The following is a 27,651-nucleotide window of genomic DNA, read 5'->3' on the forward strand; positions in this document are numbered from 1 at the left end:
CGCCCTCTCCTCTCCTTCCGTCCCTACCTCCTACTTCAGAGAAACTGCCAGGAACCCAGTCCTCTCTTCTCTCGGTTTTATACACTCATTCCACGTATCAAAAGTAACTGTGGTGAGGGAAAGTAACTCAGCATTGTGCTAGCCATTTTCCTCTCCTTGTGTCATTTATCCCTGCCCCATTCCTGACAGGAAAATAACAGCAGCAACGACAAATCTAGCGTGGATGATTCCATGTTGGTCTGTTGGGGCTGTTGCAGGAGCTAAACCCGAAACAACCAACTACCCATAGGCCACCTGAGCAGCCAAACCTTAGGCATGGAACGCAAGGAGAACTCAACAACGGCAGAGCACTTGCCGGGCTGCATGCCCTCATCCGCGGGGTGTGTGGGTGAAGCTGTCTTTAGCTCCATTTCTTCATTTATGTTGCAAATATTCAAACCCCAGCACTCGGGAGGCAAGAGGCAGACGGATCTCTGTAAACTGGAGGCCTACCTGCTCCACCTGGCGAGTTCTGGCCAGCCAGGGATACACAGTGAGACCATGACTCAAAAATAAACAACAAGAAGATAAAAACAAATGACAGCATACGATCTCAACACGAGGCATGGGACAGAAAACACATCCCCAGAAACCTCGATCGCGGGCGCGGAAAGTGTCAACCTTATTCACCACCCCCTCCCGGTGTCTATGTCCCAGTCTAGAACATTCTTGCGTTTGGTAAACAGAATTTGGAGTCTTGCATTCTAGGCTTGGGGCAAGTCATCGGCCCTCTCTGAGTCTCAGGATATGGAGAGACGGACTACAGAGAATCCCTAAGGTCCGCTCAAACTCTGACGCTCTAGGATTCTATGAATAGGGCTAAAGTGAACTGGGACCAGCGACTGCGTCCCCGTCCTAGCAACTGTTGCTAGACGTAGGCCACCTTCTGGCAACCCCTGGAAACCCTTCCCGGTTCCCGGAGGTCTTCCTGGCATCCCGTGATGCATAGCGACTCCGCCTCGCTAGGAGGCACGCTCTGGCCTCGCTGGTCAGGATCCAGCCTTCGGACCCAGCAGAAGAGCGCGCTCGGTTCCTATAGCAACCACGCCGGATCCACGTGCCTACGGCGAGTGGCTGCGGCCAAAAAGATCGCCTACTGCTAGGCCTAACATGGTCTGCGCGCGCGTTCTCTGCGCGGGGGCTTTAAGTGTCACGTGACAACCCGAGCCTGAGCCCCGCCTCTTTCTCCTCCCCAGGTGCTCTGGTGTGGACTGGAAGCACCGGCCCCGGCGGATTCACTGGAGCACGGACGCTGCGGCCGGTTGGGCCGGTGCCCTTTCCCGGTAACTCCTTCCCGGCGTGACGCGCGGACGCGGCGGGGCCCGACAGGCTCGGTGATCTCCCGTCAGCTCCTCCGCGTCCTCAGCCCGTGCTGGGCCCTGGGGGACCCGAGAGCCGACAGGAACCGGGGCGGCGGGGGAGGGGGCCGCCTCCCGGAAGGTCGCGACCCGGGAGGGCGCCCGAGGCGGAGCTTGAGCCTGCAGAGCCTCCCGGGAGCCGCCACCGCCTGCCTTTGGGGACGCCGAGGGCTACCTGTTGGCCGGTGCGTCCTCTGCACTGAGGCCGGCCCCCTGGAGCTGGAGGGTGTCAGCCAAAGAGCTACCCCACCGCACCCACACGAGGCTGGCACTCCACCCACCCTGCTTGAGGAAACCCCTTGCCCACCTTACTCTTTCCCACCCTCGCCCATGAAGATCCGTCTAGGTGACGGTAGTGTTCACTCCCACCCTGTCAGCACGACACAGGTCTAGGTCCTAGAGTGGTGGTGGACAGACCCCCCCCCCTCATCTAATCCCAAAGCCAGGTGAGCTCAGAACAGGTTGTCTTAAGGGAGAAACTGGCTTGCCTGTCCGTAGACTTTACTTAGCATGTGTGCAATTCTAAACAGTGGCCAGCTGTCTGTGAAGACTCCCAAACAGTGATTGTCTTGCAATTGTCAAAATCCACCTTCCTGAGTAAGGTGTCAGCCACTGAACCTTAACACTGTGAGGTCAAGATAAATGTGACCCATGAAAACTGTGTGGCGTAAAAGAGCATAGCCCTGTGTGGGTCTCCAGTACCACACCATCTCCTCATCAACCAGCCAAGACTATTCCAAAACCCACATTGAGCTCACCCCTTCAGCTGAGTTGGAGTTTTAGCATTTTAAAGCCATGCAGATTCAAGTCTTTCCGGTTAGTGCTCTTTAAATGGAACCTAATTTCTTCTTAACCACTTTTTCATATCTGAAGTTTCCTTGGTCAATAACCAAATTGCTAACCGGATTAAAGAATAGCTTTTCATTTTCTTGTTTGAATGAACATGGTGGAAAAAATAGCAAGCTTTCTGAACATTACTGTGCAGTTATTTTCAAAATGTTTTGCTTTCATTTTTATTTAGTGCCCAGAAATGCCACAATGATCCCAGACTATAATTTAATACATGATAAATCGGGTGATGAGTTTATGAGTTTACTTAATACTCACTCAGTGAGCTACTCTGAAGCCAATAATTTTAAGTTTATTGTCAGGATACATAAATTGTGCATTTGAGATGTGGTCTCCTGGTTATTCTGAGTGTATTCTCACAGTTGCTACTTATTTCAGCTCATTCATTTTCCGTCAATTTTTATTTTGTTTTGCTTTTTCAAGAGAGGGTTTTTCTGTGTATCCTGTGTCCTGGAACTCTGCTCTGTGGACCAGACTAGCTCTAGCCTTCAGCTCAGCTATCTCCCTCCCTCTGCCTCCTGAGTGCTAGGATAAAAGTGTTCTTGCACCACCGCTACCCAGCTTGGTTTTGTTTTTGTTTCAAGATAGGGTCAACTAGATTGACACATTCCCATTTCTAAAAGTATCTAATTCTTATTATATCTGTATCTCCTCACCTAAAAAAGCAAGACCATCCAGGTTTCTGCCTCTGGAACTTAAAGCTACCTTTTAATCATTTCAGCTCTCAGAAGGAAGAGAGATGGAGGTGAAAAAGCTGAGCGTCTCCTGGCAGTTCTGGATAGTTCTCTTTCTGACCCTGCAAGGTCTGTCTGCGTTGGATTTTGACCCATACAGAGTCCTGGGGGTCAGCCGCACAGCCAGCCAGGCTGACATTAAAAAGGCATATAAGAAGCTCGCCCGGGAATGGTATGTGAAACCAAGAATGGAAGTTTAACATCCGCTAAGCAGTAGGCAGGTGCCTGAAGCCTGAATTATGATGGCTTGTCTGTTTCTGGGTTCAATATATATAGCTGTCTAGAGTATTGGTGCTCAGCTAGTAGCCTGTATACTCTAATGATCACAAAGTCTGTGCTTACTTTGACACACACACCCTTCAAGAATACTATGGCGGGGCTGGAGAGATGGCTCAGAGATTAAGAGCACCGACTGCTCTTCCAGAGGTCCTGAGTTCAATTCCCAGCAACCACATGGTGGCTCACAACCATCCCTTATGAGATCTGGTGCCCTCTTCTGGTGTGCAGATGTACATGGAAGCAGAATGTTGTTTACATAATAAATAAATTTAATAAAAAAAAAAGAATACTATGGCTTAGAGCAGTCTTAGGTACTGTTGGTATATTTAATGTAAAAGTAAGAAATAACTTTGAAGGCCTTTAATCCCAGCACTCTAGAGGCAGAGTCAGGCAGCTCTCTGTGAGTTCCAGGCCAGCCTGGTCTACAAAGCAAGTTCCACGACCAGCCAGGGCTACACAGCTACACAGAGAAACCCTGACTCAAAAAAACAAGAAAAAAGAAGTAATTTTGATTAAAAAAAAAAAGTAATCTAACTGAACTCGATACCCTATACTTACAATCCCAGCACTTGGGAGGCAGAGGCAGGAGGCTCACCCACCCCAAGTTGAGGATTGCCTGGGCTGCATGACAAGCCCCAGGTCCAAATAAATAAGGGAAGTAACCAACAGTGATAAGCTGCCTTTCTTGTGGCAGCATATTCTGGTTTTTAAACAGTAATTCTGCTTTTTAAAGATTTTATTTCCAGTTATGTGTTTATATCAGAAGAGGCTGCTGGAGTCACAGGCAGTTGTCAGCTGCCCGATATGAGGGCTGGAACTGAACCCAGGTCCTCTGCAAGAGCAGCAAGTACTCTTAACCACTGAGCCTTCTCTCCAGCCTCTATGAAGCAATTCTTTATGGGTATAAATGCTATAGAGAATATTATACAGCTCGGTTCTCTAAATCTCTATGCTTTAAACAAGTTCAAAGTAAGTCCTTTGGCCTCCATTTTAAAAGGAGTCTCGAGAATCCAGTGTATTTTTTAAAAAACCTCAAGAGAACTCTGTCTTGCTATATACCCTTGCCTGGCCTAGAACTTGCCATGTAGAGCAGGCTAATGCTCAACTCACAGGGATCCCCTGCCTCTCGAGTGTTACGTATGCTCATGGGAACTGCCAGAATTTTACCTGGATTTTCAGGGCTTATAATTAGCAGGGGAGCAATAAGTGTTAAACTTATTTGGGGCAAACTTCTCTCAGGACAGCTTCAGCCCAGCCACAGAAGCACAAGTGTTAAGTAGCTGCAGAGAGAGTAACAGGAGTACTATTATTGAGCACCTACTGCATGCTCACCTCCGGGTTCTGTCTCTCTGCACCCATTTAATTAGCCCACAAAAGAGATGTTTGAACCCAATATACAAATGGAAAGGTTAAAGCTCAGAGCTGGAAAACCTGTGTCGTCTTTGGCTTTGCAATCACTTGCCCATCTGTACCCGAGTAAGGTTAGTGCTTTGGCGGAAAGGAGTGTCCAGTTGGGTGGCCACAAAGTCCCCTGGAGTGTCCAGTTTGGTGGCCACAAAGCCCCCTAAGCAGATGAGTCTGTAACCTTGACTGGCTCTGGCTAGCATCATTCTTCCTCACTCAGGAGATGTGGTTTGATTTTAAACTAGTGGTGATGATCAGGTCATTTATAATGTTATGAATACGTATTTGGGGCTATATCATATCATGAGGAGGCTGGGTACTGAAAACACATTGTCGAATAATACATGGCCTCCTTCCAGCAATTCTCTGCCAAATTGGCTTTCAGTAATATTTCAGGGCCATGTCTCGCTGTGTTTAAAGCAAATGACAACCTGCAGTTATTTCAGAAGTAATAGCCTTTGGACAGAATATCTAGCCTTGGCTGGGCAGAATGCTAGCTTAAGGACATGGGACCTGCTGCAGTGGACAGATGTGACTTTTCTATCATGAGCTTTAGAAGTTCTGCTATTCATGTTCTGCTATTCCTTACATGAACTGTCCTTTTCCTCCTGTTGGACTCTCTTGGAGTAATTCATGACCATACAGATGAAGAGGTGGTTATGTGCATTGAAATAGTATTTTAGCTACATGTTTGTACCATCCTCTGGTCTTCTGCCATTTGGGCCCTGGCAGTGTTTTCTTATTTGCTTTAGTCTGTGTCTCCTCTAGATGGTTTCATAGAAACACTGAAGATGACATTATGATGCTTCTTGGCTTCCAGAATGATCGGGGGTGAGGGATGGGTGGGAAAGGCGGCTAGCAGTTGGACCACATTTTGCCAAGTGCTTTCCTAAGTATTTCTTAGACCTCATAACAATTGTTACTTGTTTAGTGAAACCATGTGAAATGACTGTTTCTTCTGTCAGGAAAACCGTATTTCTTGCCCAAGAATTGTATTATTGTGGGTACCTTTATTTGCCATCCCTGTTAGCAGAGTACCAAGGCCGCCCTAGGAGAAGCAGATTGGCATAACATGACTTGCTCAGCCAAAGTGTATCAATCAATCCACCTCATTCTTAGCTGAAATTACTTCTTTGTATCTTCATTGTATTCCTTTAGAGGTCATGCTGTCAGTTGAGCCCATGCACAGTATTTTCTTCACTATGAAATGGAAAGTTTCGGGGCATGAGGCAGCTCATGAATCTGTCTCACTCCATGAACACAACATTGAACTTCCCTTCTCCAAGTACTTGCAACTCTGAAAGATCCCCCACCTTTGGGAAAGTAGTCCTTGTCAGTTCAGACTGCCGGGTGCCTTCTGAGGTTCTCGATAATCTCTTCTACCCAGCGCCACCGGCACTGCCTTGGTCTCCTGCAAAGTCCCTCCCTTCCTGCCCTGTGTAGCTTAGTTCCTTGTGTCAAGTCATCATTTGCAGGCTTGCACAGTTTTGTCCCCTCATCCTGTAACCATCCATCCCCTAAGTCCTGCTGTTATTGCTGCGCCTACCTGACATTTACTTTTAACCTCAGTGATATTTATTTGAGGATTCAGTGGGTAAGGGCAGGTGGTATCCGAGTTCAAGTCACTTGAAGTTCTGTTTTTAGAGAGAGTATGGAATATAAACTGCTCAGACATTCCTGCTAGAATAAGTTTATAGAATTGTAGATTTTTCAATTTCAATGCATTTGATGTGTTGTCAGTCTTTTCTACTTCCCTGTGAATCATTTTTCCTGTCAGAATGTTTGCTAGAAGAAATTTTGTAAGGTTAGTGGATGTGATTATATAAAGAAGAAATGAGTCCAAGCTTGGGGATGCATGCCTTTAATTCCAGTGTGTGGTGGGCAGAAGCAGGTAGATCTCAGTGAGTTTGAGGTCACCTTGGTCCACAAAGAGTTCCAAGACAGGGCTACATAGAGGGATCCTGTCTCAAAACAACAGCAAAGAATAAATGGGTCTGGGCGTGTTAGAACAGGCCTGTGATCCCAGCTCTTGTGATGCTGAGGCAGGAGGATGAAGAGTTTGAGGCTACCTTGAGCTGTATACCAAGCTTCTTTGTCAAAGTCAAATAGAGTCTTTTCATATCATGGCCATTGAAAGTCTTTATGAACATCTGATTTCCATCTTAGAGAGCAGCAAGGAAGCAAATGTGGCTAGTTCCTGCTCCCCAGGACCAAAAAAATCCCCAAAGCTGCCAGAGTGAGGTGGTGCACACCTGCAATCCCACACTTCAAGGTAGAAGCAAGAGGCTCAGGAGTTCATAGCCAGCCTTGGCTACCTCAGAGCGTGTCTCAAAAAACAGTTTTGGTCCCCAGAGATAACATTACTGCAAACATGAAAAGATGCAGAATAATATAGCTTCAAGGGGAATAGCAAGTGCCAACAAGTTCTGATTAGCTGAAATAACCTTGCATGGACATTCTCCTTTCTCACAGCTTAGTGACACATGACCTTGAAGTGATTGCCCACTTGTAGGGAGGGAAAAGTAGCCAGTCACAGGTAGAGTGGGATCAGCAGGGCAGTGACCTGAGAGAGAGCAGCAGGCATGGGAAACGTGACCATCGCCTCACGCTGCAGCTTTGCCAGCACCCATTGCCTTTGTTCAGGGGGGGGGGAAATAAAACACCTGAAAGACCAACGTGACACAAGGAGGGAACACTCCTGTCCAGAGCCAGCATGAATAACTGATTTAGCCTTGAGCCTGCTTTAGTCGTGCTTGGGATGAGGATGAGGGTACATAAGTGTCACCTCTCCTCGGTAGCATGCTGCGGTGCTCTCTGGTGCTTTGAGAATGTGCCCAGCTGGAGCATCTTGAGAGAAATTGCCTTTGTTAAAGTTGCATTTATTTTATGGTCATGTGAAACAACTGATTGTCTCTACAATTTATTTTAGGAAATGGTCCTAACCAAACCATCTTCCCTCTGCTTCTGATGTTGTGAGCTGTGTGTATAAGGTTATAAAATGATTGCCTATAAAAAATTCTCACTGGCTGCCATCTGCGTTTCAGGCATCCTGACAAAAATAAAGACCCTGGAGCTGAGGACAAGTTCATTCAGATCAGCAAGGCCTATGAGGTACGTGTCAGACACTGTAACGCCTCCATTAGCACCTAGAAAATGGGGTGGTGGGACTCGGGAGACGGCTCAGCATCTCAGCCTTGCAAGCAGGAGATCTGAAGTTTGGATCTGCAGAACCCACACAAAGGCCTACGGGCTTAGTAGTGTACCTGCAATTTCAGCACTTGGAAGGCTGAGAAAGGATCCCAAGGGCAGCTGGCTAGCTAGGCTAGTGTTAGCTGAGAGCTCTGGGTTCGTGGAGCGACTCTGGTTCAGTGAATAAGATAGAGAGTGACATCAGCTTTGGGCTTCCACAGCAAATGAGCTCACTTGCATGCAAACAGAAATGCAAACACATGCACAAAGCAAAACAAAAGGAACACAGGCCAAAGGTGGGTCATTCCTATACCATCCCCTCAGCAGGGTGCAGTCCCCACACCCTGACCCAGTTCCCTCATGATGTTAGAGAAAATAACTTTGCCCCCTTCAACGAACATTTCAGCTCCAAGAGAACCTGGCCCACTTTGAAAGCTTTAATTAGAAATGTGCAATTACCCGGAACAGATGTCTGTTGTGATTGTGGAGACATAGGTTAAAGAATCACACAGCAGTTTGCGTGGTTACAGAAGGTTGCAAGTAACTTTAAAACACAGTTTTTGGTAAGTCTCCAACATGTTACCTAACATAGCATGGCCTCGATTACATGTAAGCAGTGAGTCTCCGGCTGCCTGGTTTGTGAGGGTAATGTACTTCAGCAATAGTGCTGAGGCTGTACAGTGAGTGACTCATCACCCTAAAAAAGTATCGAATTCCAGTCTTCAGAGTTAGCTTTCAGTAAAACCAAGTCAGTGGTGAAATGGCTCAGTAGGTAAGGGCACCCGCTGCCAAGCCCAAGACCTGTGTCCTGTCCCTGGGATCCAGTTGGTGGAAAGAGAGAACGGACTCCTGCAAGGTGGCCTCTGACCTACATGCCTGAATTCTGCCAGACATTAAGTAAAAACAAACGCAAAAAGGGAAGTGGGCTCACGCATAAGGCACTCACTGGACTCTACTCTTCTACTCTGTGGTTACTTTTTGGTGTTCAAGCATACCATACCTTGATCTACATGATTTTTACTCCAAAGACACAGCCAGGGTAATGTTGTGTGATGGATCAGTCTTATTTGTTACTTGTTTACTAGTACTTACTGAGATTGTCGATGGCTTTAATGTCAACATGAGTGTGGAGATCTCAACAAATGGAATTTGAGGGTTTTAATGTTTCTGTTTGGCGGTTTGAGATTAACTTATTTTGTGTGTGTGTGTGTGTGTGTGTGTGTGTGTGTGTGTGTGTGTGTGTGTGTGTGTGTTTTGTGGGCTTACACACATCACAGCACCCATATAGAGGTCAGAGGAAAATTTGCATGCATTGGCTCTCCTGCCGTGTGGATTCTGGGGATGGTAAGGTCATAATCTCCCCCCCCTTCTCCCTCCCCTTCCCGCTTACTGGAGGTTGAACCCAGCATCCCAACTATACATTTATCAAAATGTACTTCTTTCAGGCTGCTTATAGAAAAGTCACATGGGGCAGGGGTGTGGCCCAGTGGCAAAGGGTTTGCCAAGTGTGCACAACGCCTGGCTTCAGTCCTTAACCCTGGAAAAAGAGAAGAGCAGGAAAGTCCTTTGGTAAACCACTTCCTCCTTTAGATTCCCTGCCTTCTGCTTGCTTACAGATTCTGTCCAATGAGGAAAAGAGGACAAACTATGACCACTATGGCGATGCCGGGGAGAACCAGGGCTATCCGAAGCAGCAGCGCGAGTACCGCTTCCGCCATTTCCATGACAACTTCTATTTCGAGGAGTCCTTTTTCCACTTCCCCTTCAATTCGGAGCGCCGGGACTCGACTGATGAGAAGTACTTGTTGCACTTTTCACACTACGTGAATGAAGTGGTTCCCGATAGCTTCAAGAAACCCTACCTCATTAAGATCACGTCAGATTGGTGCTTTAGCTGTATCCATATCGAGCCTGTCTGGAAAGAAGTGGTCCAGGAATTGGAAGGACTGGGTAAGTTATTTCCTCACTAGGATGCACCTGTGGCGTGAGCTCGGGAGTGTTCACCCACAGCTACGCATTTGCACTCTGTGCGTGCAGTGCGCACGGAGGCCAGAAGGCCAGAGAGGGCATTCGACCCCCTGGAGCTGGGGTTAGAGGTGGCTGTGAGCTGCCATGGAGGTGCTGGGAACTGAACCCAGGTCCTCTGCAAGAGCAGCAAGTGCCCCTAACCGCAGAGCCATCTCTCCTGCCCATCATTCTTAAATGGGATGGGGTGTTGGAGAAAGGGAACAGTCGGTGTGCTTTCTTTTCCTAAGTCCAAAATGATTGATTTTTGAGGGATGTTTAAGGAAAGCAATACTTTTCTTTTTATTCTTAAATGAGTATGAATGTTTTGTCTATGCATATTTCTGTGCACCCCTTGGATGCCTGGTGCCTGAGGAGACCAGACGAGGCTGTCTGGTCCTCTGGAACTTCTCTTACAGAAGGTTGTGAGCCTCCATGTGGGTGCTGGGAATCAAACCCAGGTCCTCTGCAAGAGCAACAAGTACTCTTACCCACCAAGCCATCTCTCTAGCCTCTAATTTCTTAAAGGCATGTACCGCTATGCCAGGCTCATTATTGTTATTGTTATTATTTGGGCAGCAGGGGACAAGGCTGGTGCCATGGTGCTCATATAGAGATCAAAGGACAACTTTTAACAGTCGGTTCTCTCCTTCTACCTTTATGTGGATCTGAGGATCGAACTCAAACTGTCAGTGTTATGTAGCAAGTGTCTTTACTAGCTCAGCCATCTTGCTGGCCCTCCACTGTCCTTTGCCTGATTGACTTGACGCTTTATCTGTGTAGTATCCAAGTCCCTCATTAGAAAGCTGATGGTACAGTTGAGAAACTAGAAAATCATTGGCTACGTGAGCACCCACTGGAGTGCTAGTGGAGATTACAAATGGATGGAATCCATGACCTCACACTATGTAGTAATTTGCTAGGACTGCTGTAACTAAATCCCACTGTCTGGGTGACTTAAAAAACAAGTTTGAGCCAGCATTTGGGTGGTAGAAAAACAGGAAGATTTCTCTGTGCTCAGGGCCAGGCTGAGCTACATACTGAGCTCCAGGACAACTTACTTGCGATACAGAGCAAGCCCCTGTCTGAAAAATCAATCAAGGATGTTCTGGACAGGCAGGAATCCAACTGTCTCTGCCCCTCCGCCCCTCTGCCTCTCCGCCCCTCTGTCCCTCTCCATCTGCCCCCTGCCCCTCTGCCCCTGTGCACTGGAATTCAAGGTGGACGCTGCTGCATCCAGACCCTGTCCTCATCTTTATTCAGCAGTTGGGGCCAGGGAAATTTTAGTGATTCAGAGAGAATTTATGTTTTAGTAATTCTTCAATGTTAATGTTACAGAGGGGGGAGAGTGTGTGTGTTTTTTTGTTGTTGTTGGTTTTTTTTTAAGATTTTATTTATTTATTATGTGTACAATACTCTGCTTCCATGTATATCTGCACACCAGAAGAGGGCACCAGATCTCATTATAGATGGTTGTGAGCCACCATGTGGTTGCTGGGAATTGAACTCAGGACCTCTGGAAGAGCAAACAGCCAGTGCTCTTAACCACTGAGCCATCTCTCCAGCCCGGTGTGTGTGTTTTATAGTCACCTATAGAAAGACTTTTTGGGTAATCAGGAGCAAACTCAACCCTCAGGACCAGAGTTCTCTGAAAAGAGTGGACTTCTGGAAATTGCTGGGTCATTTGTTCCAAAACCTTCAGTGTGCTGTGCAGGACATTCAGATTTGGCAGGCTGGGTCCCTGAGTCTGGATCCAATTGCTCCAGAAGGAGCTGGGAGTAAGTTCTGTGTGTCGTGCAGCAGAGGCAGTGGGAAGCTGTGTGCTCTTGGTGTATAACGTGTGAGGAGAGCGGGGTGAGGCAGGGGCCACTGACTGAAAGCTTCTGTCTCGTGGGTGTTGGTCGTGTAGAGAATGGTGTGGATGGGAAACTCTGAGCACTTTAGAACCAAGGGCTATGTTACATTCCATAGTTTACATTTTGTTTCACACATGTGTGTGCATGTGAGCACACACACAGCACACGTGGAGTTCAGAGGACGACTTTCGCTTCTCTCCTTTCACCGTGTGGGTTCTGGGCGTGGAACTCTGATATCAGGCTCAGCAGCAGGGCTCAGGTGTAAACGCAGAGGAAGCACCACAAGGCCAGAGATGCAGGCAGTCAGCAGGGACTGGAAAGGACAGACGACTGATTTCTCTCAGCAGCTTGCAAAGAAAGCCAGCCCTGCTGACACATGAATCGGCCTGTGGGATAAACTGGACCCCTTATCTCCACAACTTTAAGATGAGAAACTGACATGGTGTGTGGTGGCTACCAAAGCAACCCCAGAAACCGTTGCACCTGACAGAAGGAAAATGTCAGCCAGGGATAAAGGAAGGTCATGAAAGACTCCCTGGGACCACTTGGGTGATTGCATCATTGGAGGACTTGGTCTGAGAAGCCACAGACTATTGGCTGAAAGTGAGGGGAATTCAAACTCAGGAATTGATTGTCTACTTTCTCTGTTGTTGTGGTTGTTTGTTTTTATGAGACATGTTCTCTATATAGCTCTGGCTGTCCTGAAACTTGCTATGTAGATCAGTCTGGCCTTGAACTCACAGAGATCCACCTGCCTTGCCTCTCAAATGCTGGCATTAAAGGTGTGTGCCACCACGCCTGGCAGAAGCTGTCCTTTCATCTCCACAGTGATACCATAGTATGCTCATCCAGGTGCACATCTGTACACACACACACACACACACACACACAAACACACACACACACATACAAACACACACACACACACACACACACACACACACAAACACACACACATACACAAACACACACACACACACACATACACATACAAACACACACACACACACACATACAAACACACACACAAACACACACACACCACACACACATACACATACAAACACACACACAACACACACACTCACACACACACAAACACACACACACACACCACACAAACACACGCACACACACACCACACACACACAGAGGCAAGTTATTAAGTGCCAAGTGTGACACTAGGAAAGCAGTTGGCTTCTTCCTGTCTCCTGCACAGCTTCATTGTGTAAAAAAAAAGAATTGGTTAGCCAGGTAGTGGCGCACGCCTTTAGTCCCAGCACTCGGCAGGCAGAGGCAGGTGGATCTCTGTGAGTTTGAGGCCAGCATGGTCTCCAGATCAAGTTCCAGGATAACCAGGGCTACACAGAGAAACCCTGTCATGAAAAACCAGAGAGAGAGAAGACAGAAACAGACAGGCAGGGGAGAGAGGGGAGGGGGAGGGTTAAATAGACCTCCCGTGTGCCCAGCTCTGCTCTGATGCTGGTGATACACCAGGGCTCTGGAAGGAGAAGGCAGACTATAAAGAACGCGTGGCGAAGGGAGTGTGCGCACTGCTAGAGGAGGGGAAGCAGCAGTGGGGGCCAGCGCAGAGGTGGCATGTGCCTGGTCTGCTCAGGACCCTGGATGCAGCCCCTGGAACCACTGTGGAAACAGGGACCGATGGAAAGACAGAAAGTGAGTGGGTTTGGGGGAATGCTCTGTGTGGGGGACACAGCTTTAATATGAGCTGATGTAAGTCTTCTGAGAAGCACTTGAAGTCAGTGAAGGTGTTAGCTACAGAGATACCAGTGTGCTGGGACCAAGGCCCCAAGGCTTTAATGTCCTTGTTTGTTCTGAGCTGGAACAAGCTAAGAACAAGGAAGAGGAAAAAAGAAGGTGGAACCAGGGACCACATCACGCAGAGTCCCATTGTCCTTTTTGTAGACTGTGGGTAGATTCCAGTAGAGTGAGAACTTCTTTGCAGGGTTTGGACAGAGGAGTAGCGTGATTCATTAGAAGGAGCAACCTTGTGATGATGTTCACGACAGACTACAACTGGAAAGGAAGACCACGTAGGATGCCATTGTAGCAGCCAGACGAAAGGGATGAGGAAGCTGTGTGCACACCTGTGATCCAGGCACCTGGTGAGCCAGGGGCAAGAGGATCAGTGTGTTTGGGTCATCCTTGGCTACAGTGAGATGGGAGGAGGGGTAGAGGAAAGGGATTAGGAGTGCCGAAAAGCTGCTGCCTTGGCATCTTGTAAAGAGCGATCCAGGAGGCCTGCTGGCAGATTGGGTGTGGGTGTGAGGGACGAGAGAAGGGGGCTCTCTGTCGTTTGGCTGTGTGAGGGGAGGAGTGGATCTGCCTTGTTGGGATGGCAGAGGCAGTGGTGGAGCTCCGTGGGAGGAGACCAGGAGTTCAGTGTCAGGTGCTTGACACTCAACTCTCCCAGACACCCAAGAGAAATGTGTCCTTATTGCCTGTTAATCTTGCACTTAGTAGAGTAGCGGGCCCTCCAGACAAATGAAAGAACAACAGAAGGAAGACACATGCATTAGGTGAAGCAACTGTTGGGTGAAAGAGACCCCACCTTACTGCCTGGATCTTCGTGCACACAAGGGAAAAAGAGGAACAGTGAACACCAACTACTAATAGGGCTCGTATGGCTCTTGAATGGTGTTAACTTAATTTTGTCCACTTATCTAAAAGTTGTTTGTTTAATGTTGTAGGTGTATTTGTGTATAGCATGTGTATGTGACATGCCAGAGCATGTGTGAAGGTCAGAGAACAAATTCTGGAAATCAGTTCTTGCTTCACACCCTGTTTCCCAAGGTCTCTGTTAGTTCTCCCATGCTGTGTATCCGGGATTCTCCATAGCAATGCTGAAATTACAGATGTCCACTACTGCATCCAGCGCTTTACCCGGATGCTGCGGATCTGAACTCATCACTAGGCTTGGGTGGCAAGCCTTTTAACCCACTAAACCATCTCCTGGCGCCCTTTTTCACTTTGTACAGAATTTGTAGCTGTCCTGGTAGTGCACACCTTTAGTCCCAACACTCAGGAGGCAGAGACAGGTAGATCTCTATCGATTTAAGGCCAGCCTGATTTACATAGAAAGTTTTAGGTCAGCTAAGACTACATAACAAGGCCCTGTCTCAAAAGAGAAAGAGAGATAAAATAATAGAGCCGGTGGTGGTGGTGGTGGTGGTGGCGGTGGCGGCGGTGGCAGTGGCGCACACCTTTAATGCCAGCACTCTGGGGGCAGAGGCAGGTGGATCTCTGTGAGTTCAAGACCAGCCTGGTCTGCAGAGCGAGTGCCAGGACAGCCAGGACTATTATGTAGAGAAACCTTGTCTCAGAAACTACTTCCCCACCCCAAAAAAAAAGAAAAGAAAAATAATTTGTATGTTTTAATTCTTTCATATCCCACTGTAAAGGACTTGTCAGCATTCCTTCCTGCTAGAGTCTCAGAAAGGTTTCATGGAGCTCTTTCATGCTTTTCAGGTGTGGGGATTGGTGTTGTCCATGCTGGCTATGAAAGACGCCTGGCCCATCACCTGGGAGCACACAGCACCCCCTCCATCCTAGGGATCATCAATGGGAAAATCTCCTTCTTCCACAACGCCGTGGTTCATGAGAACCTAAGGCAGTTCGTGGAGAGTCTTCTTCCAGGGAACTTAGTGGAGAAGGTGAGTGTCTGCTGAGAACAAGCAGCCAGGCATATACTATTTCATTACACCTAATCATATTGATAAAGCCTGGAGACTGAAGGCTGAGGCAGGACTACAGACCTGGAGAAAGGTCACTCTATTAATAACCAGCTCACAAGTGTTAAAACTCATCTCAGGAACCTGATCTGAAGCCACAGTTGAGTTTCCTAAACAACAACAAAGTTAGATCACATGATAGGATTTATGGCCCATGAGTGTGTATTCTGTGAAAATACTCAAGTCAGATTTCATTGAGAAAAAAATGAATTACATTTGGCTTTTACATTTTTAAGGATCACATCTACTAAAGCCACCAGATTCATTAAACCGTTATTACTTCCAGTGTCTCACGCCTTTAATCTCCAGCACTTGGGAGGCAGAAGCAGGCAGCTCTCTGAATTTGAGACCAGCCTGGTCTACATAGCGAGTGCCAGGACCACACAGAGAAAACTTGTCTTAAAAACAAAAAGTAAAAGCTCAGTGAGAGCCAAAGAGCTGGCTCAGAAGATAATGGTACTCACTGCCAAGCCTGACAATCTGAGCTGATGCCTGGGGATGTACATGGTAGATGGAGATAACCCACTCCTATAGGTTGTCCTCTGACCCACCCATGCATGCATGGCTCATGGACCTGCACGCACACGAAATAACTGTGATCTTGTTGTTGTTGTTGTTGTTGTTGGAAATAGGTCCTCTACAAGAGCAGCAAGCACCCTTAACCATGAGCATCTCACCAGACCTACTGAAACCATTTTTAAAGGGCCAGTGCTGCATGCCTTCTGCAGAAGTACACTCAGAGGGGCTGCTGGTAGACCTTGTGCTTGGTAATTAATGCCCTGGGTTCAATCCCCAGTGGCCAGAAAAACAAACTCACCCTATAATCAAACAAAAACAAGACTGAGGGTGTAGCTCAATGGCAAAGCACTTACCTAGTACACTGAAGCTGTAAGTTCAACCCCCAGTACTCCTACCAAAACAGACAAGGAACAAACTCCAGAAGTGGCTATGATATGGTTAGTCATTCTATCGTTCAGTATGATAACTTTAATCTGTAAGAGTTTATAAACAAATGGTGTTCGTGTCTCCATTCTTCTAATGGTTTTGTCTAATTAAGACAAAACAATTAGTGACAAAGGCAGGCAGATCTCTGTAAGTTCGAGGCCAGCCAGGGCCACATAGACCTTGTCTCTCCTGACAGCAGTAGAGTACAGTTGTTAAAAATTAAGTATTGAGGCAAAAGAGATGCTCAGCAGTTAGGAGCACTGGCTGCTCCTCCAGTGTGGCTTCAGTTCCCAGCCCCCACAGGGCAGCTCACAACCATTGGAGCTCCAGTGCCAGGGAATTTGATGCCCACTTCTGACCTTTGTGAGCCCCAGACCTGTGTGTGGTATGCAGGCAAAACATTCATATACAAAATAAAAATAAATGAATCTTTTAAAAATTAAGTATTGCAACTAACCCTCTATTTCCAATTTAAGGTTACAAATAAAAATTACGTGCGATTCCTCTCTGGCTGGCAGCAGGAGAATAAGCCTCACGCCCTCCTTTTTGGCCAGACGCCGGCAGTGCCGCTGCTGTACAAGGTAATCACTCCCTGGAGTGTTTCGTGTTCCTGTCGGGGAGCCAGCTCTGAGCCGTAGCCTGTTACCCTGCTTGTCTTTTGTATAACTACTCATTGAGCATCTCTAAATTTAAAAATCCCAAATCAGAAAACTTGAATGTTGACTTGATGCCATAAGCAGGAAATTCCACTGCTGACCTCATGTGACAGATCACAGTCAAGACATAGTCACACTAAAACATACACAGTTGTGTGTATGAGGCATATGTGGGGCATACACGTGTTCTGTGTTTAAATGTGGTGTTTCATTGTGGAGATGCTAATATTCCAAACAAAAAGTGTGGACCGTGTCTGGTCTCAAGGGTTTCAGATAAGGCTGCTCGGCCTGTGGTAGTTTGTTGCTGGATTGGACACAGACACACACACACGGACACACAGACACACTCATACCCAGGCAAGATTTCAGCATACTGATTGTTTATCTTTTGAAGAAAGCAGTTGTGTTTCCCTTTGCTCAGTTTCTGTGCACAGAGTACCAGAGAGGAGAAACCCTGATTGAGTGTGTGAGGGTAAAGACAACGCCTGGGCATCCACTAAGCTGACAGCTCATCCCAGCCATTGACATTCACAGGGCCACTGGCTTTGAAAGCTGCGTGCCAAGCTGTCCATTTCATCCCCTTCCTCTCTGTGCCCTCACAGTTGACGGCCTTTGCATACAAAGACTACATGACGTTCGGCTATGTGTACATGGGCCTGAGAGGTGTGGAGGAGATGACCAGACAGTATAACGTCAATGTCCATGCCCCCACCATGCTGATCTTTAAAGAGCACATCAACAAGCCTGCTGATGTGATCCAGGTATGTGAGAATCCCCTCGAGTCAAGACCTCTTCATTCTACCTCAGCCTGGGTGAATAAGCAACAGAACTGTAGCCAGCTGTATAGTCCCAGCATGGAAGGTTCAGGAGTTCAAGGTCATTCTCAACCACATGATGAGTCTGAGGCTAGCCTAAGCGCTAATGAGACTTTGTCTCCAAGAAAGAGGAGAGAAAGGGAGGAAGTGATCCAGATGGCTCAGGGAATAAAAGTGTTGGCTGCCTAGCCTGACTGCCTGAGTTCCCTCCCTGGGACCCGTGTGGTGGAAGGAGAAAAGCAACTCGTACAGGTCATCCTGTCACCACCACATGTGCTCAGGCACAGCAATGCACACTCGTGAATAAATCAGAGAAAGGCAAATTGAACAAAACTTCAGAGAAATGGAGAGATTCATTTGGCATTTCTTTCTACTGAGGCACTAAATTTTGCTGTTTTTTTGTTTTTGGTTTTTTTGTTGTTGTTGTTGTTTAATTTGACATAGTGGTGTTTTGCTTAAAGAAATTATTTTATCTCAGATAGCACATACCTGGAATTCCAGTACTCTGAATGCTGAAGCAGGAGAATTGTTGGTTTGAGAGAAGTGTTTGTTGGTTTGGGGGGTTTGATTTTTAAACAAGGTCTCACTCAATGTACAGACTAGTTTGACCTTGAACTCAGAGAGCTCTGTCAGCCTCTGCCTCCTGAGTGCTGGGTTTAAAGGTGTGTACCATGGTGCCCAATGGTCCTTGACTCTTAAGTGAGGCTGTAGTAAGTTTTATTAAATACTTTATTGGGTGGGGGGGCTGGAGAGATGGCTCAGCAGTTAAGAAATATGTACTGCTCTTCCAGAGGACCCAGAGTTCCAGAGTTGAGTTCCTGCCCCTGTGTGGGGCGGCTCACAACACCTGTAACTCCAGTCCCAGGAGACCCGACTGCTGCTTCTGGACAACCTTTTGTTTGCCTGTACTTATGTGCACATACCCATACACTTATGCACATAGTTAAAAATAAAGAGAATGTGTTTTATTTTGGTCACTAAACATTTCATTGCCCGACTGCTGTGTAGTGACTACAGTGCTGACTGGGGCATCCATAGTTAGACTGTACCTGAAGTGGTTCAGTCAAAAGCCTCAAGGTGGCGGCGCACACCTTTAATCCCAGCACTTGGGAGGCAGAGTCAGGCCGATCTCAGTGAGTTCGAAGGCCGGCCTGGTCTACAAAGCGAGTTCCAGGAGGGCAGCCATGACTGTTTCACAGAGAAACCTTGTCTTGAAAAAGCAAAAATGAAAAAAGTGGTTCAGTCAAGGGAGGAAAGGCCTAAAGGCAAGCTACAGTCCTATAGAATATTCTATAGGACTGAAGAGAACAAATTCCTCTTAGGAATGCTGACTTAGAGCTCCTATAGCAAAGACCGTCGTAAGTGACCCTTACACAGGTAGGTGGGGACAGCCTAGGGAAGGCAGGAGGAAATGGGCTTGATGGCAGTGCTTATAATCTCAGTGCTTTGGAGGCTGAGAAAATTGAGAATTCAAAGCTAACAAAGGCGGCAGTAAAAGGGCACTGTCAAAGTAGCTTATTTATTAGGTGCTTGCCTGGCAGACACAAAGCCCCAGGTTGGACCCCCAGCTCTGTAGAGGCCAGGAACGCAGTGCAGGCCTGTGATCCCAGCGCTCAGGAGGTAGAAGCAAGAGGAAGGAAGTTCAAGGACACCCTCACCTAACAGTGAGTTCCAGGCCAGCCCGGGTTATTGACCCCTAGCTCAGAATTTTTTAAAGAGGTGGGAAGATAGCAGACAGAGCACGGAAGGCTGTGGGTACGTCAGTGAGTGGGTGGCTTTTGAAGATTCTACGCTTTTTAAAATTCACATTTATTTATTTGTATGCATCTGTGCTTATCCGTGTGCTTGTGTGGAGGTCAGAGGACAGTTTGTGGGAGACAGTTCTTTCCTTCTACCCTGTGGGTTTGGGGACTCAAACTCAGATCGTCAGGCAAGCCCTCTTACCCACTGAGCCCTTCACTGGCCCAGAATCTTACCTATCAGCTCACCCTACTTCCTAGGGTGAGACAGCATGTTACACTCTCTCTGCCGATAGAAGGGTTACAGTTGGTTCTCAAATATTGATTATGTGTCATCAGCAGCTTTGCAAATATGTCGGAGTCAGTCATTTATCTGTTCTGTCTTTAGGGTTTGCTAAGTACACAGTAATCATCTGAGGCTGGTGGCAGTTTTGCTTCTCCTGTGTCATGTCTGTCCTTTCAAATGCACAAAAGCAATGACAAAGCAATCAGTGTACCATTTTGCGATGTGCCTCTTCATTCTTAGTAACTGTGTGGGGAGGCACTGGGCTGGCACTGAGTGGTAGCGCTTTCCCGGAGCATGTGAACCCCCGAATTCACCAGTCTTGGCACCACACAAACTGGATGTGGTGGCACTTGCCTGCAGTCCCAACACTGGGAAGGTAGACAGGAGGTCAGAAGTCCAGGGCCATCCTCAGCTGCGTAACAAGTTGGGTTCTAGCCTGGGCTACAGGAGACCCTGTCTCAAAAGGGGAATGGGCATAGTGGCACATGGTTTAATCCCATCACTCAGGAGGTAGACAGATGGATCTTTGTGATTTTGAAGCCATCCTGGTCTACATAGCAAATTCCAGGCAGCCAAGGTAAGATCCCGTCTCAAAAAAAAAAAAAAAAACCAAGAGCTACCACTGTTTGGGTATTTTGTTTCATTTTGTCTTTTTTGAGGTACTGTTGATTGAACCCAGGGCTTTGTGCATATCAGACCAGCATTCTACCATTGAGCTTCCTCCCTGGACCTGGGATTTATTTTGAATTGTTCAATTTGCTACGTATCCTAAATAGAAATATATTTGGGTAAAATTCAAAATGATTGACTTTTCTAAGCAGTTAGTGTAAAATATAGTAACAGTCACACGGTAGAAACCTCTTGATTTTCCCCTGAGCATGACCTGGCTGCATCATCACCTTCACCTGAGTTAGCCAGTATCTCCGCACGTTTCTTGCCTAGTGAATGTTACCGTAGCCAGGGTCAGCCACGGTCTTCATAAGCTCCTGAGTAAAACCCATTTGCAGTGTGAGGACTGAGTGCTTATTGGTGTTTCTCCAGGCTCGAGGGCTGAAGAAGCAGGTCATTGAGGACTTCATCACGCAGAACAAGTACCTGCTGGCGGCCCGGCTCACCAGCCAGAGGCTGTTTCATGAACTCTGCCCTGTGAAGCGGTCTCACCGACAGAGGAAGTATGAACTCTAGGCTCTGCCTTCACTGAAGTGGGAGGGAGCAGTGGTGTCTTCCTGGGGGGTGGTTAAACTCTGTGATGGGGTCAGGTGCCTTAGTTCAGGGTACCTTTGCACCACATGCTGAAATAATCGGCATGGGCCATAGTATCTAGCAGATACCAGAAGGGCCAGCAAGATGGCTCAGCAAGTAAAGGCACTTGCTGTCAAGCCTGGCCAACTGGGTTTGACCCCTGAGGTCCATGGGGTAGAAGGAGAGAATTGATCCACACATGCCCAGACACACATACATTGTAAGATCTGTCTGGCATCTCACTATTTTACCACTGCCACTCTTGAGCAGGCCACCACCATATCCCTTACTTAGGGTCTCTGTTCCCATCCATCCCCTATTCTTTGCCAGTCCTCCACACCGCCGCCATTGCTCTCTCTAAACCCAGGGCCCCCCTTCCCTCGCCTGCAGCGCTTCACCCCAGCCTCCCCTCAAACATCAGGTGGCATTTTCCCGGTCGGCATGATCCGACGTCCACCCCACACCACCCTCTCTCTCTCTCTCTGTCCCTTCCTCTCTTTCTCACAGCACTTGTCACACCCATGCATGTGTCTGTATCTGCTGTCTGTTTTCTCTGGAACAAGGGTAGGAATGTTGCCTGGGAGCTCAGTAAATGTTGGGAAGAGTAAATACATAGACACTAGACTTCCATTAGAATCTTGCAGAGGCAGCCCTTTCAGAATGAGGTTTGGTCATCTCTGCCCTAAGATAGATTCAACCACTCCTCCCCGAGAGAGGAGACCGGGACAGGTGGCTTCTAAAAGCTTCCTCATAGAGACAGGTTTTCATCATGCAAGGTGTGTCTCCTCTTTCCTTAGCAGCCATTGCCAGCAAGTGCCCAGGACTGGTTGTAGGCCCTCCTCTCTTATTTGTGTGCAGGTACTGTGTGGTTTTGCTGACAGCTGAGACTAACAAGCTAAGTAAACCCTTTGAAGCCTTCCTGTCATTTGCACTGGCAAACACACAAGACACCGTGCGGTTTGTGCATGTCTACAGCACCCGGCAGCAGGAGTTTGCCAGCACCTTGCTACCAGACGTCGAGGCGTTCCAAGGGAAGTCAGGGGTGAGCCATGGGCCCCAACCCTCATCCCCATTCCTCCTGTCTTGGGAGTGCTGACTACAGAATGCAAACATCTGGAAAACTCTGAGACCTGGTTGGAGTCCTAATCAGACCTCCATTTTACATCCCCCGTGTGGGCTCCAGGCCTCCCTGGAAGGCACTCTCCCTCTAGTCTGGCACCTTCCCAGCTGAGCCACCTCCCACGAGGGAAGGTTTTTCCTACAGTCAGGTATGGTAGTGCAGAACTCTAGAGGCCCCATTCTCCCAATCTCAGGCCACGGCTAATGTGTTTGGAAGCCTCCTTTCTCACGTGCTCTGCCTACGTCTTCACCACCCTCTTCCCAGAGGCCTGTGGTGAGAGTGTTTGCCTGAAATGCACGAGATCCTGGGTTTCATCCCCAGAACATAGGAAGGAAGGTAATGACCTGCCTTCTCTGTTCTCATTCAGTTGTCATCGAAATGCTCTCTACAAAGCCGAGGCTCTTTAACTGTAACATTATGTCCCAGGCTGTCACACAAAATCTGTTGAGAGAAAAAAGGTTAAGAATTTTGATCGAAGCTTTGGAAAGTCACCATAAGAGCCAGGACTCTGGCATGTGCCTGTAATCCTAGCACTCAGGAGGTAGAGACAGGAAGACAAAGTTTCAGGCCAGCCTGGGCTACAGGGGATCCTGTCTCAAAAAAACAAGCAAAAATTAGACTGGGTGTTGGCTCAGTGGTTAAGAGCATTGGCTGTTCTTGAAGAACCCTGGATTCTATTCCCAACAACCACATGGAGACTCATAACCACCTGTAACCCCAGTTCCAGAGGATCTGGCATGTTCTTCTAGCCTCTGAGGATTCATGCAGGCACACACATGTACACATATAAATAGCGAATACATTTTTTAAACTTTCTTTGAGCTTATAATATAATTACATTTCTCCCTTTCCTCCCTCCAAACCCTCTCATATAGCCCTTGTCACTCTTCTTCAGATTCATGGTCTTTTTTAAACTGATTGCTATCACATACATACATGTATGTGCATACATTCCTAAATATAACCTCTTTATGTTTTCAGGGCTGACTGTTGGGCACTGGACAACCAGTTGGTGTGCTCTTCCCTGGAGAAGGCCACCTCTCCCATTCTATGAATAAATTTTTTAATGAGACCTCGTCTCAAACAAGAGTTCCCATCTGACATGCACAAGGCCCTGGATTCCCTCCCTAGCACAATTTAACCAGGGAGGCTGGTGAGATGGAGGCAAGTTCAGGGTCTTCCTCATAAGTACACAGTCAGTTCAAATAGTAATTATTCCTCTTGTCAGACCTCAGGGTCTCTTACAAATCCCGTAAACACATCAATATTTGTGTTTTAGTTTAAGTGCTGCCCTCTTGAGACCCTTTTGTTCATCTTCCCTGAAAAACAGCGTAGGAAAATGAAGTGCACACACACACACACACACACACACACACACACACACGATGTAGCTGTGTAAGTCCAGGCTGGGCTCAGACTCCTAGGGGCTGGAATTCCTGGTGTCATTCTATGCTGCTTCTTTTGAGACTCCTAATGGTTTTTCTCCTTTTCTCCCAGGTGTCCATCTTGGAAAGGAGAAACACAGCGGGGAGGGTGGTATTTAAAACCCTGGACGACCCCTGGACGGGCAGTGAGGATGATAAGTTCATCCTGTTGGGTTATCTTGATCAGCTGCGGAAGGATCCGGCCTTTCTGTCCTCCGAGGCTGTCCTCCCTGACCTGACTGATGAACTTGCCCCTGTGAGCATCAGAATTGGGAAAGATTTGGGGGGGGGGGGTCAGGGGCAGAGCAGGGATTTGAAGAGGCACTATGTTGGGAGGTAGGGGCTTTCCCTCCGGGCCCAGCCTGACCACTGCACGTTTCCTCTCCAACAGGTGTTTTTCCTCCGCTGGCTCTACTCTATTTCTGACTCCCTCTCAGACTGGTGGGAGAGCCTGCTTCACAGTAACTGGTAGGACCCTGTGGGTTTTTTTCCCCCGTCAAAGCCAGGCACAGTCATTCAGAATGTCAGTGTGTGCCTGCTGCCTGGAAGCTCTAGAAAGACTGTCCTTGGGCTTCTGGGTTCTTTTGCTGCTGGAGGTGGGAGAGTTCACACATTCCCACAGTCCAAAGACAAGCTTCTTTTTCCTTGCTCTACTTCTTAATATTTGCTGACTGGTACATCCTGCTGGGAGGGATGAACACCCCAGCTGGCCTCCTTGTCAGCAGAGCTCATTCTGATCCTTTCTTCATAGTATGTCTGCCACTCAGCCCAGGGCCTGACACACCAAGTCCAGTGTATATTCACAGATATGTCCATCATGACCAAAACAAGCTTGGGAAAGAAATGGTTTGTTTTGGCTTACAAGCGAAGGCAGGAACTAAAGCAGAGACCACAGAAAAGTGCTGCTCAGCTACCTTTCTTACACTGCCCAAGTCTGCCTGTCCATGGGTAACACCACCCACAGTGGGCTGGGCCCTCCCATGTCAATTAGTAATCAAGAAAATGCCCTCCAGATGCGCCCACAGGCCAGTCTGATAGAGAAAACTCTCCTGCTGAGGTTCCCTCTTTCCAGGTGACTCGAGTGTGTATCAAGTTGACAACTGAAGTGAAAGCTGACTGTGACCTCCCTGTTCCATCCAGCCACATCTGATTATTGTGGCCACAGAAGAATCAGTTAGATTGAGATCATTCCACAGACTCTGTAGCCACCAATAGATACCTCAGTGGCAGGAAGTCCTTCCCTGTGTCCAACTTAAATCCTTTATTTCCTTCTGCAGAATGTACTAGACACAGCCTAAAGCCACCTTCCAGAATACAGTCTCTGTGACTAGGACACTGAGGAAACAGTCCCCAACACACACACACACACACACACACACACACACACACACACACACACACACACACACACACACACACACACACACACACACACACACACACACACACACACACCAGAAACAGCCTGTCTTGTAGCTGTTTCTTGTTTGTGGCTTTTGGTTTGGGACCTTTTCCTCCTGAGACAGCGGGTGTGCAGCTGACACAGCCACCTTTGTTTTCAGGCGTGAGGTGATGCCCCTGCTGTCCCTCATCTTCTCAGCCCTCTTCATACTCTTTGGCACTGTCATTGTCCAGGCTTTCAGGTAAGTCTCGGGGCTGTCAGTGGGAGCCCCAATCTGCCATGGTCATTTATACCCCTAAAAAAAATAAGAAGAAAAATAACTTCTGTTTTCATTCTTTAGCGACTCAAATGAGGAAGGAGAGTCACAGCCTCCGGATAAAGAAGAAGTCCCTGAGAAGCCTGGGAAGACAGAGCCAGCCTTCACCAAAGAAAGCAGCAGGTTCTTCCCAGATCCCACACGCCTGCCCTTGGCCTCAAAGAACAAGCAGGATGGATAGTATAGAGGGCCTCCGCCTTGCTGGTCTCTGCAACCTGGCTCTTGGATCGGGGGAGTGGGTTGCAGTGCTAGGGATCAAACCACATGCTAGACAAGTGCTCTCACAGAGTAACATCCCAGCCCCCAACTTTAAAATAACACCTAGTCATAGCACACACCTTTAATCCCAGAATGTGTGAGGCAGAGGCTGGCAGATCTCTGTGAGGTTTTTTGTTTGTTTGTTTGTTTTGTTTTTCGAGACAGGGTTTCTCTCTGTATTCTTTTGGAGCCTATCCCAGAACTTGCTCTGTAGACGAGGCTGGTCTTGAACTCACAGAGATCCACCTGGCCTCTGCCTCCCAGTTGCTGGAATTAAAGGCGTGCTCCACCAACGCCCAACCTCTGTGAGTTTTATATAGTGAGTTCCAGGCCAGCCAGGACTACATACTGAGACCTCATCTCAGAAAAAAAGAAAACAGTTCTGTGCCTCATCGAGTGAGTCACAGTCACAGTGCACATGCACCCAAAGTATATGTGAAGTCACCTTCAGGCTGAGGTGTATGCACAGACATAGATGTCATGTTTGGACTGCCCCCGGATCTCACTGCATGTTTGCTTGCACATATTATAAAATGAGAGGAGGGATTCTAAAAATTCAACACATTCCTATACTCAAGCATTCTGAGGTTTTAGTTTTTGGTTTGGTTTTGTTGGGTTTTTTTTTGTTTTTTTTTTTTTGGTTTTTTTGTTTTTTTTAAGTGTGTAGGGGAAAGAGTTGTACCCTCAGGACCCAGAAATATCAGATCCCCTAAAGCTGGAGTTCCAGACTGTTGTGAAACTTCTGGAACAGCAGTGCACACTCATAAGGCCTGAGCAGTCTCTCCAGCCCCTTCCCAGGCATGCTGAATAAGGGAAACAGTCATACTGCCGGGGTTCACTGAGACCCCCTACACGTGTAGATACAGGACCTGCAGACCAAGTGCCTGCCTTGTGATTGCAGATTCACAGTCCCAGCATCAGTAACGGAAGCAGGAAGAGATAGAACTCCTGAGGGAGGTGGTAAACGAGCCAGAAGCTGGGGGTAGCCTGTCGCCATGACTCATAACTGCGGTGTCTCCAGCAAAGGATCTGTCTCAGTTAACAGACTGAGCACTTGTGGCCTCCTTCGCTCTGACACCAGCTCTGACACAGCTGCCTTTGCACCAGAAGAAAAGCACTATGAGAAGGGCTGCTGCAGGCCACCGTGGAGTGGGGTGGGGCCGCCCTATGCAGCCAACAGGGCAGAGTCAGTGTTGAGTAGCAGATCCCATCTAGCCAGGAGGCATTTTGCTCCACTGGTTTTGTTGTTTTCTTTGGGTTTATGAAGGAGTTTGGACGTTTGTTCTCATAGCCCAGGCTAACCACATAGTTGAGGCTTGCCTCTCACCCTCCTGCCTCTACTGCCCAGCTGCTTGGATTACAACATATGCTACCACACCTGGCCCCCACTGGTTTCCACCCCTATCCTAATAATCTCTAAACCCCTCTGTTGTTTCTCCACAGCAAGATTCCTAAAAAAGGCTTTGTGGAGGTTACTGAACTCACAGATGTGACATACACCAGCAACTTGGTACGCCTGAGGCCAGGCCACATGAATGTGGTCCTCATCCTGTCCAATTCCACCAAGACAAGCCTGCTGCAGAAATTTGCTTTAGAGGTCTACACATTCACTGGGTAAGCAGGGTGCGCGCGCGCGCGCGCGCGTGTGTGTGTGTGTGTGTGTGTGTGTGTGTGTGTGTGTGTGTGTGTTCTACACATTCACTGGGTAGGTAGGCAGGGTGTGTGTGTGTATATGTATGTGTGCGTATGTGCATGCATGCTCGATTGGTGTGTAGTTTAGTGTGTGCCAGTTGGGATAAGAGAGACTAGAAGACAGCTCACACTTCTCACTTGAAGGATAATATTCTGTGTCCCTCCCAGGACAGACATCTGCCATCTGCCATCACTGGGACCTTCTCTTGACTTTTGTTTAGTTGGTTTTTATTTATTTATTTTGGGTTTTTGAGACAGGGTTTCTCTGCATAGCATCAGCTGTCTTGGAACT

General features: G+C 47.7%; 1 protein-coding gene across 2 annotated transcripts in view; it reads left to right on the top strand.

Moving 5' to 3' along the window:
- Positions 1-1,150: 1,150 nt before the first annotated feature.
- The window catches only part of Dnajc16 (DnaJ heat shock protein family (Hsp40) member C16), a 29,018-nt gene continuing 2,517 nt past the window's right edge, over positions 1,151-27,651 (top strand). Inside the window, exons 1-14 of one of the 2 annotated variants that reach the window (XM_027399945.2) lie at positions 1,151-1,322; positions 2,968-3,152; positions 7,708-7,774; positions 9,469-9,802; positions 15,202-15,386; positions 16,886-16,990; positions 17,668-17,826; positions 20,947-21,077; positions 22,006-22,189; positions 23,765-23,947; positions 24,083-24,159; positions 25,254-25,334; positions 25,434-25,532; positions 27,111-27,281. In XM_027399945.2, coding sequence (XP_027255746.1) covers positions 2,986-3,152; positions 7,708-7,774; positions 9,469-9,802; positions 15,202-15,386; positions 16,886-16,990; positions 17,668-17,826; positions 20,947-21,077; positions 22,006-22,189; positions 23,765-23,947; positions 24,083-24,159; positions 25,254-25,334; positions 25,434-25,532; positions 27,111-27,281 — 1,943 coding nt within the window. In that variant the 5' untranslated portion in view covers positions 1,151-1,322; positions 2,968-2,985. Of the gene's footprint in view, positions 1,323-1,343; positions 1,583-2,967; positions 3,153-7,707; positions 7,775-9,468; positions 9,803-15,201; positions 15,387-16,885; positions 16,991-17,667; positions 17,827-20,946; positions 21,078-22,005; positions 22,190-23,764; positions 23,948-24,082; positions 24,160-25,253; positions 25,335-25,433; positions 25,533-27,110; positions 27,282-27,651 lie in introns of those variants that run through there. The other variant, XM_027399946.1, reaches the window with a different exon arrangement.

The sequence above is a fragment of the Cricetulus griseus genome, chromosome 2, assembly GCF_003668045.3.
Source record: "Cricetulus griseus strain 17A/GY chromosome 2, alternate assembly CriGri-PICRH-1.0, whole genome shotgun sequence".
NCBI lineage: Eukaryota > Metazoa > Chordata > Mammalia > Rodentia > Cricetidae > Cricetulus > Cricetulus griseus.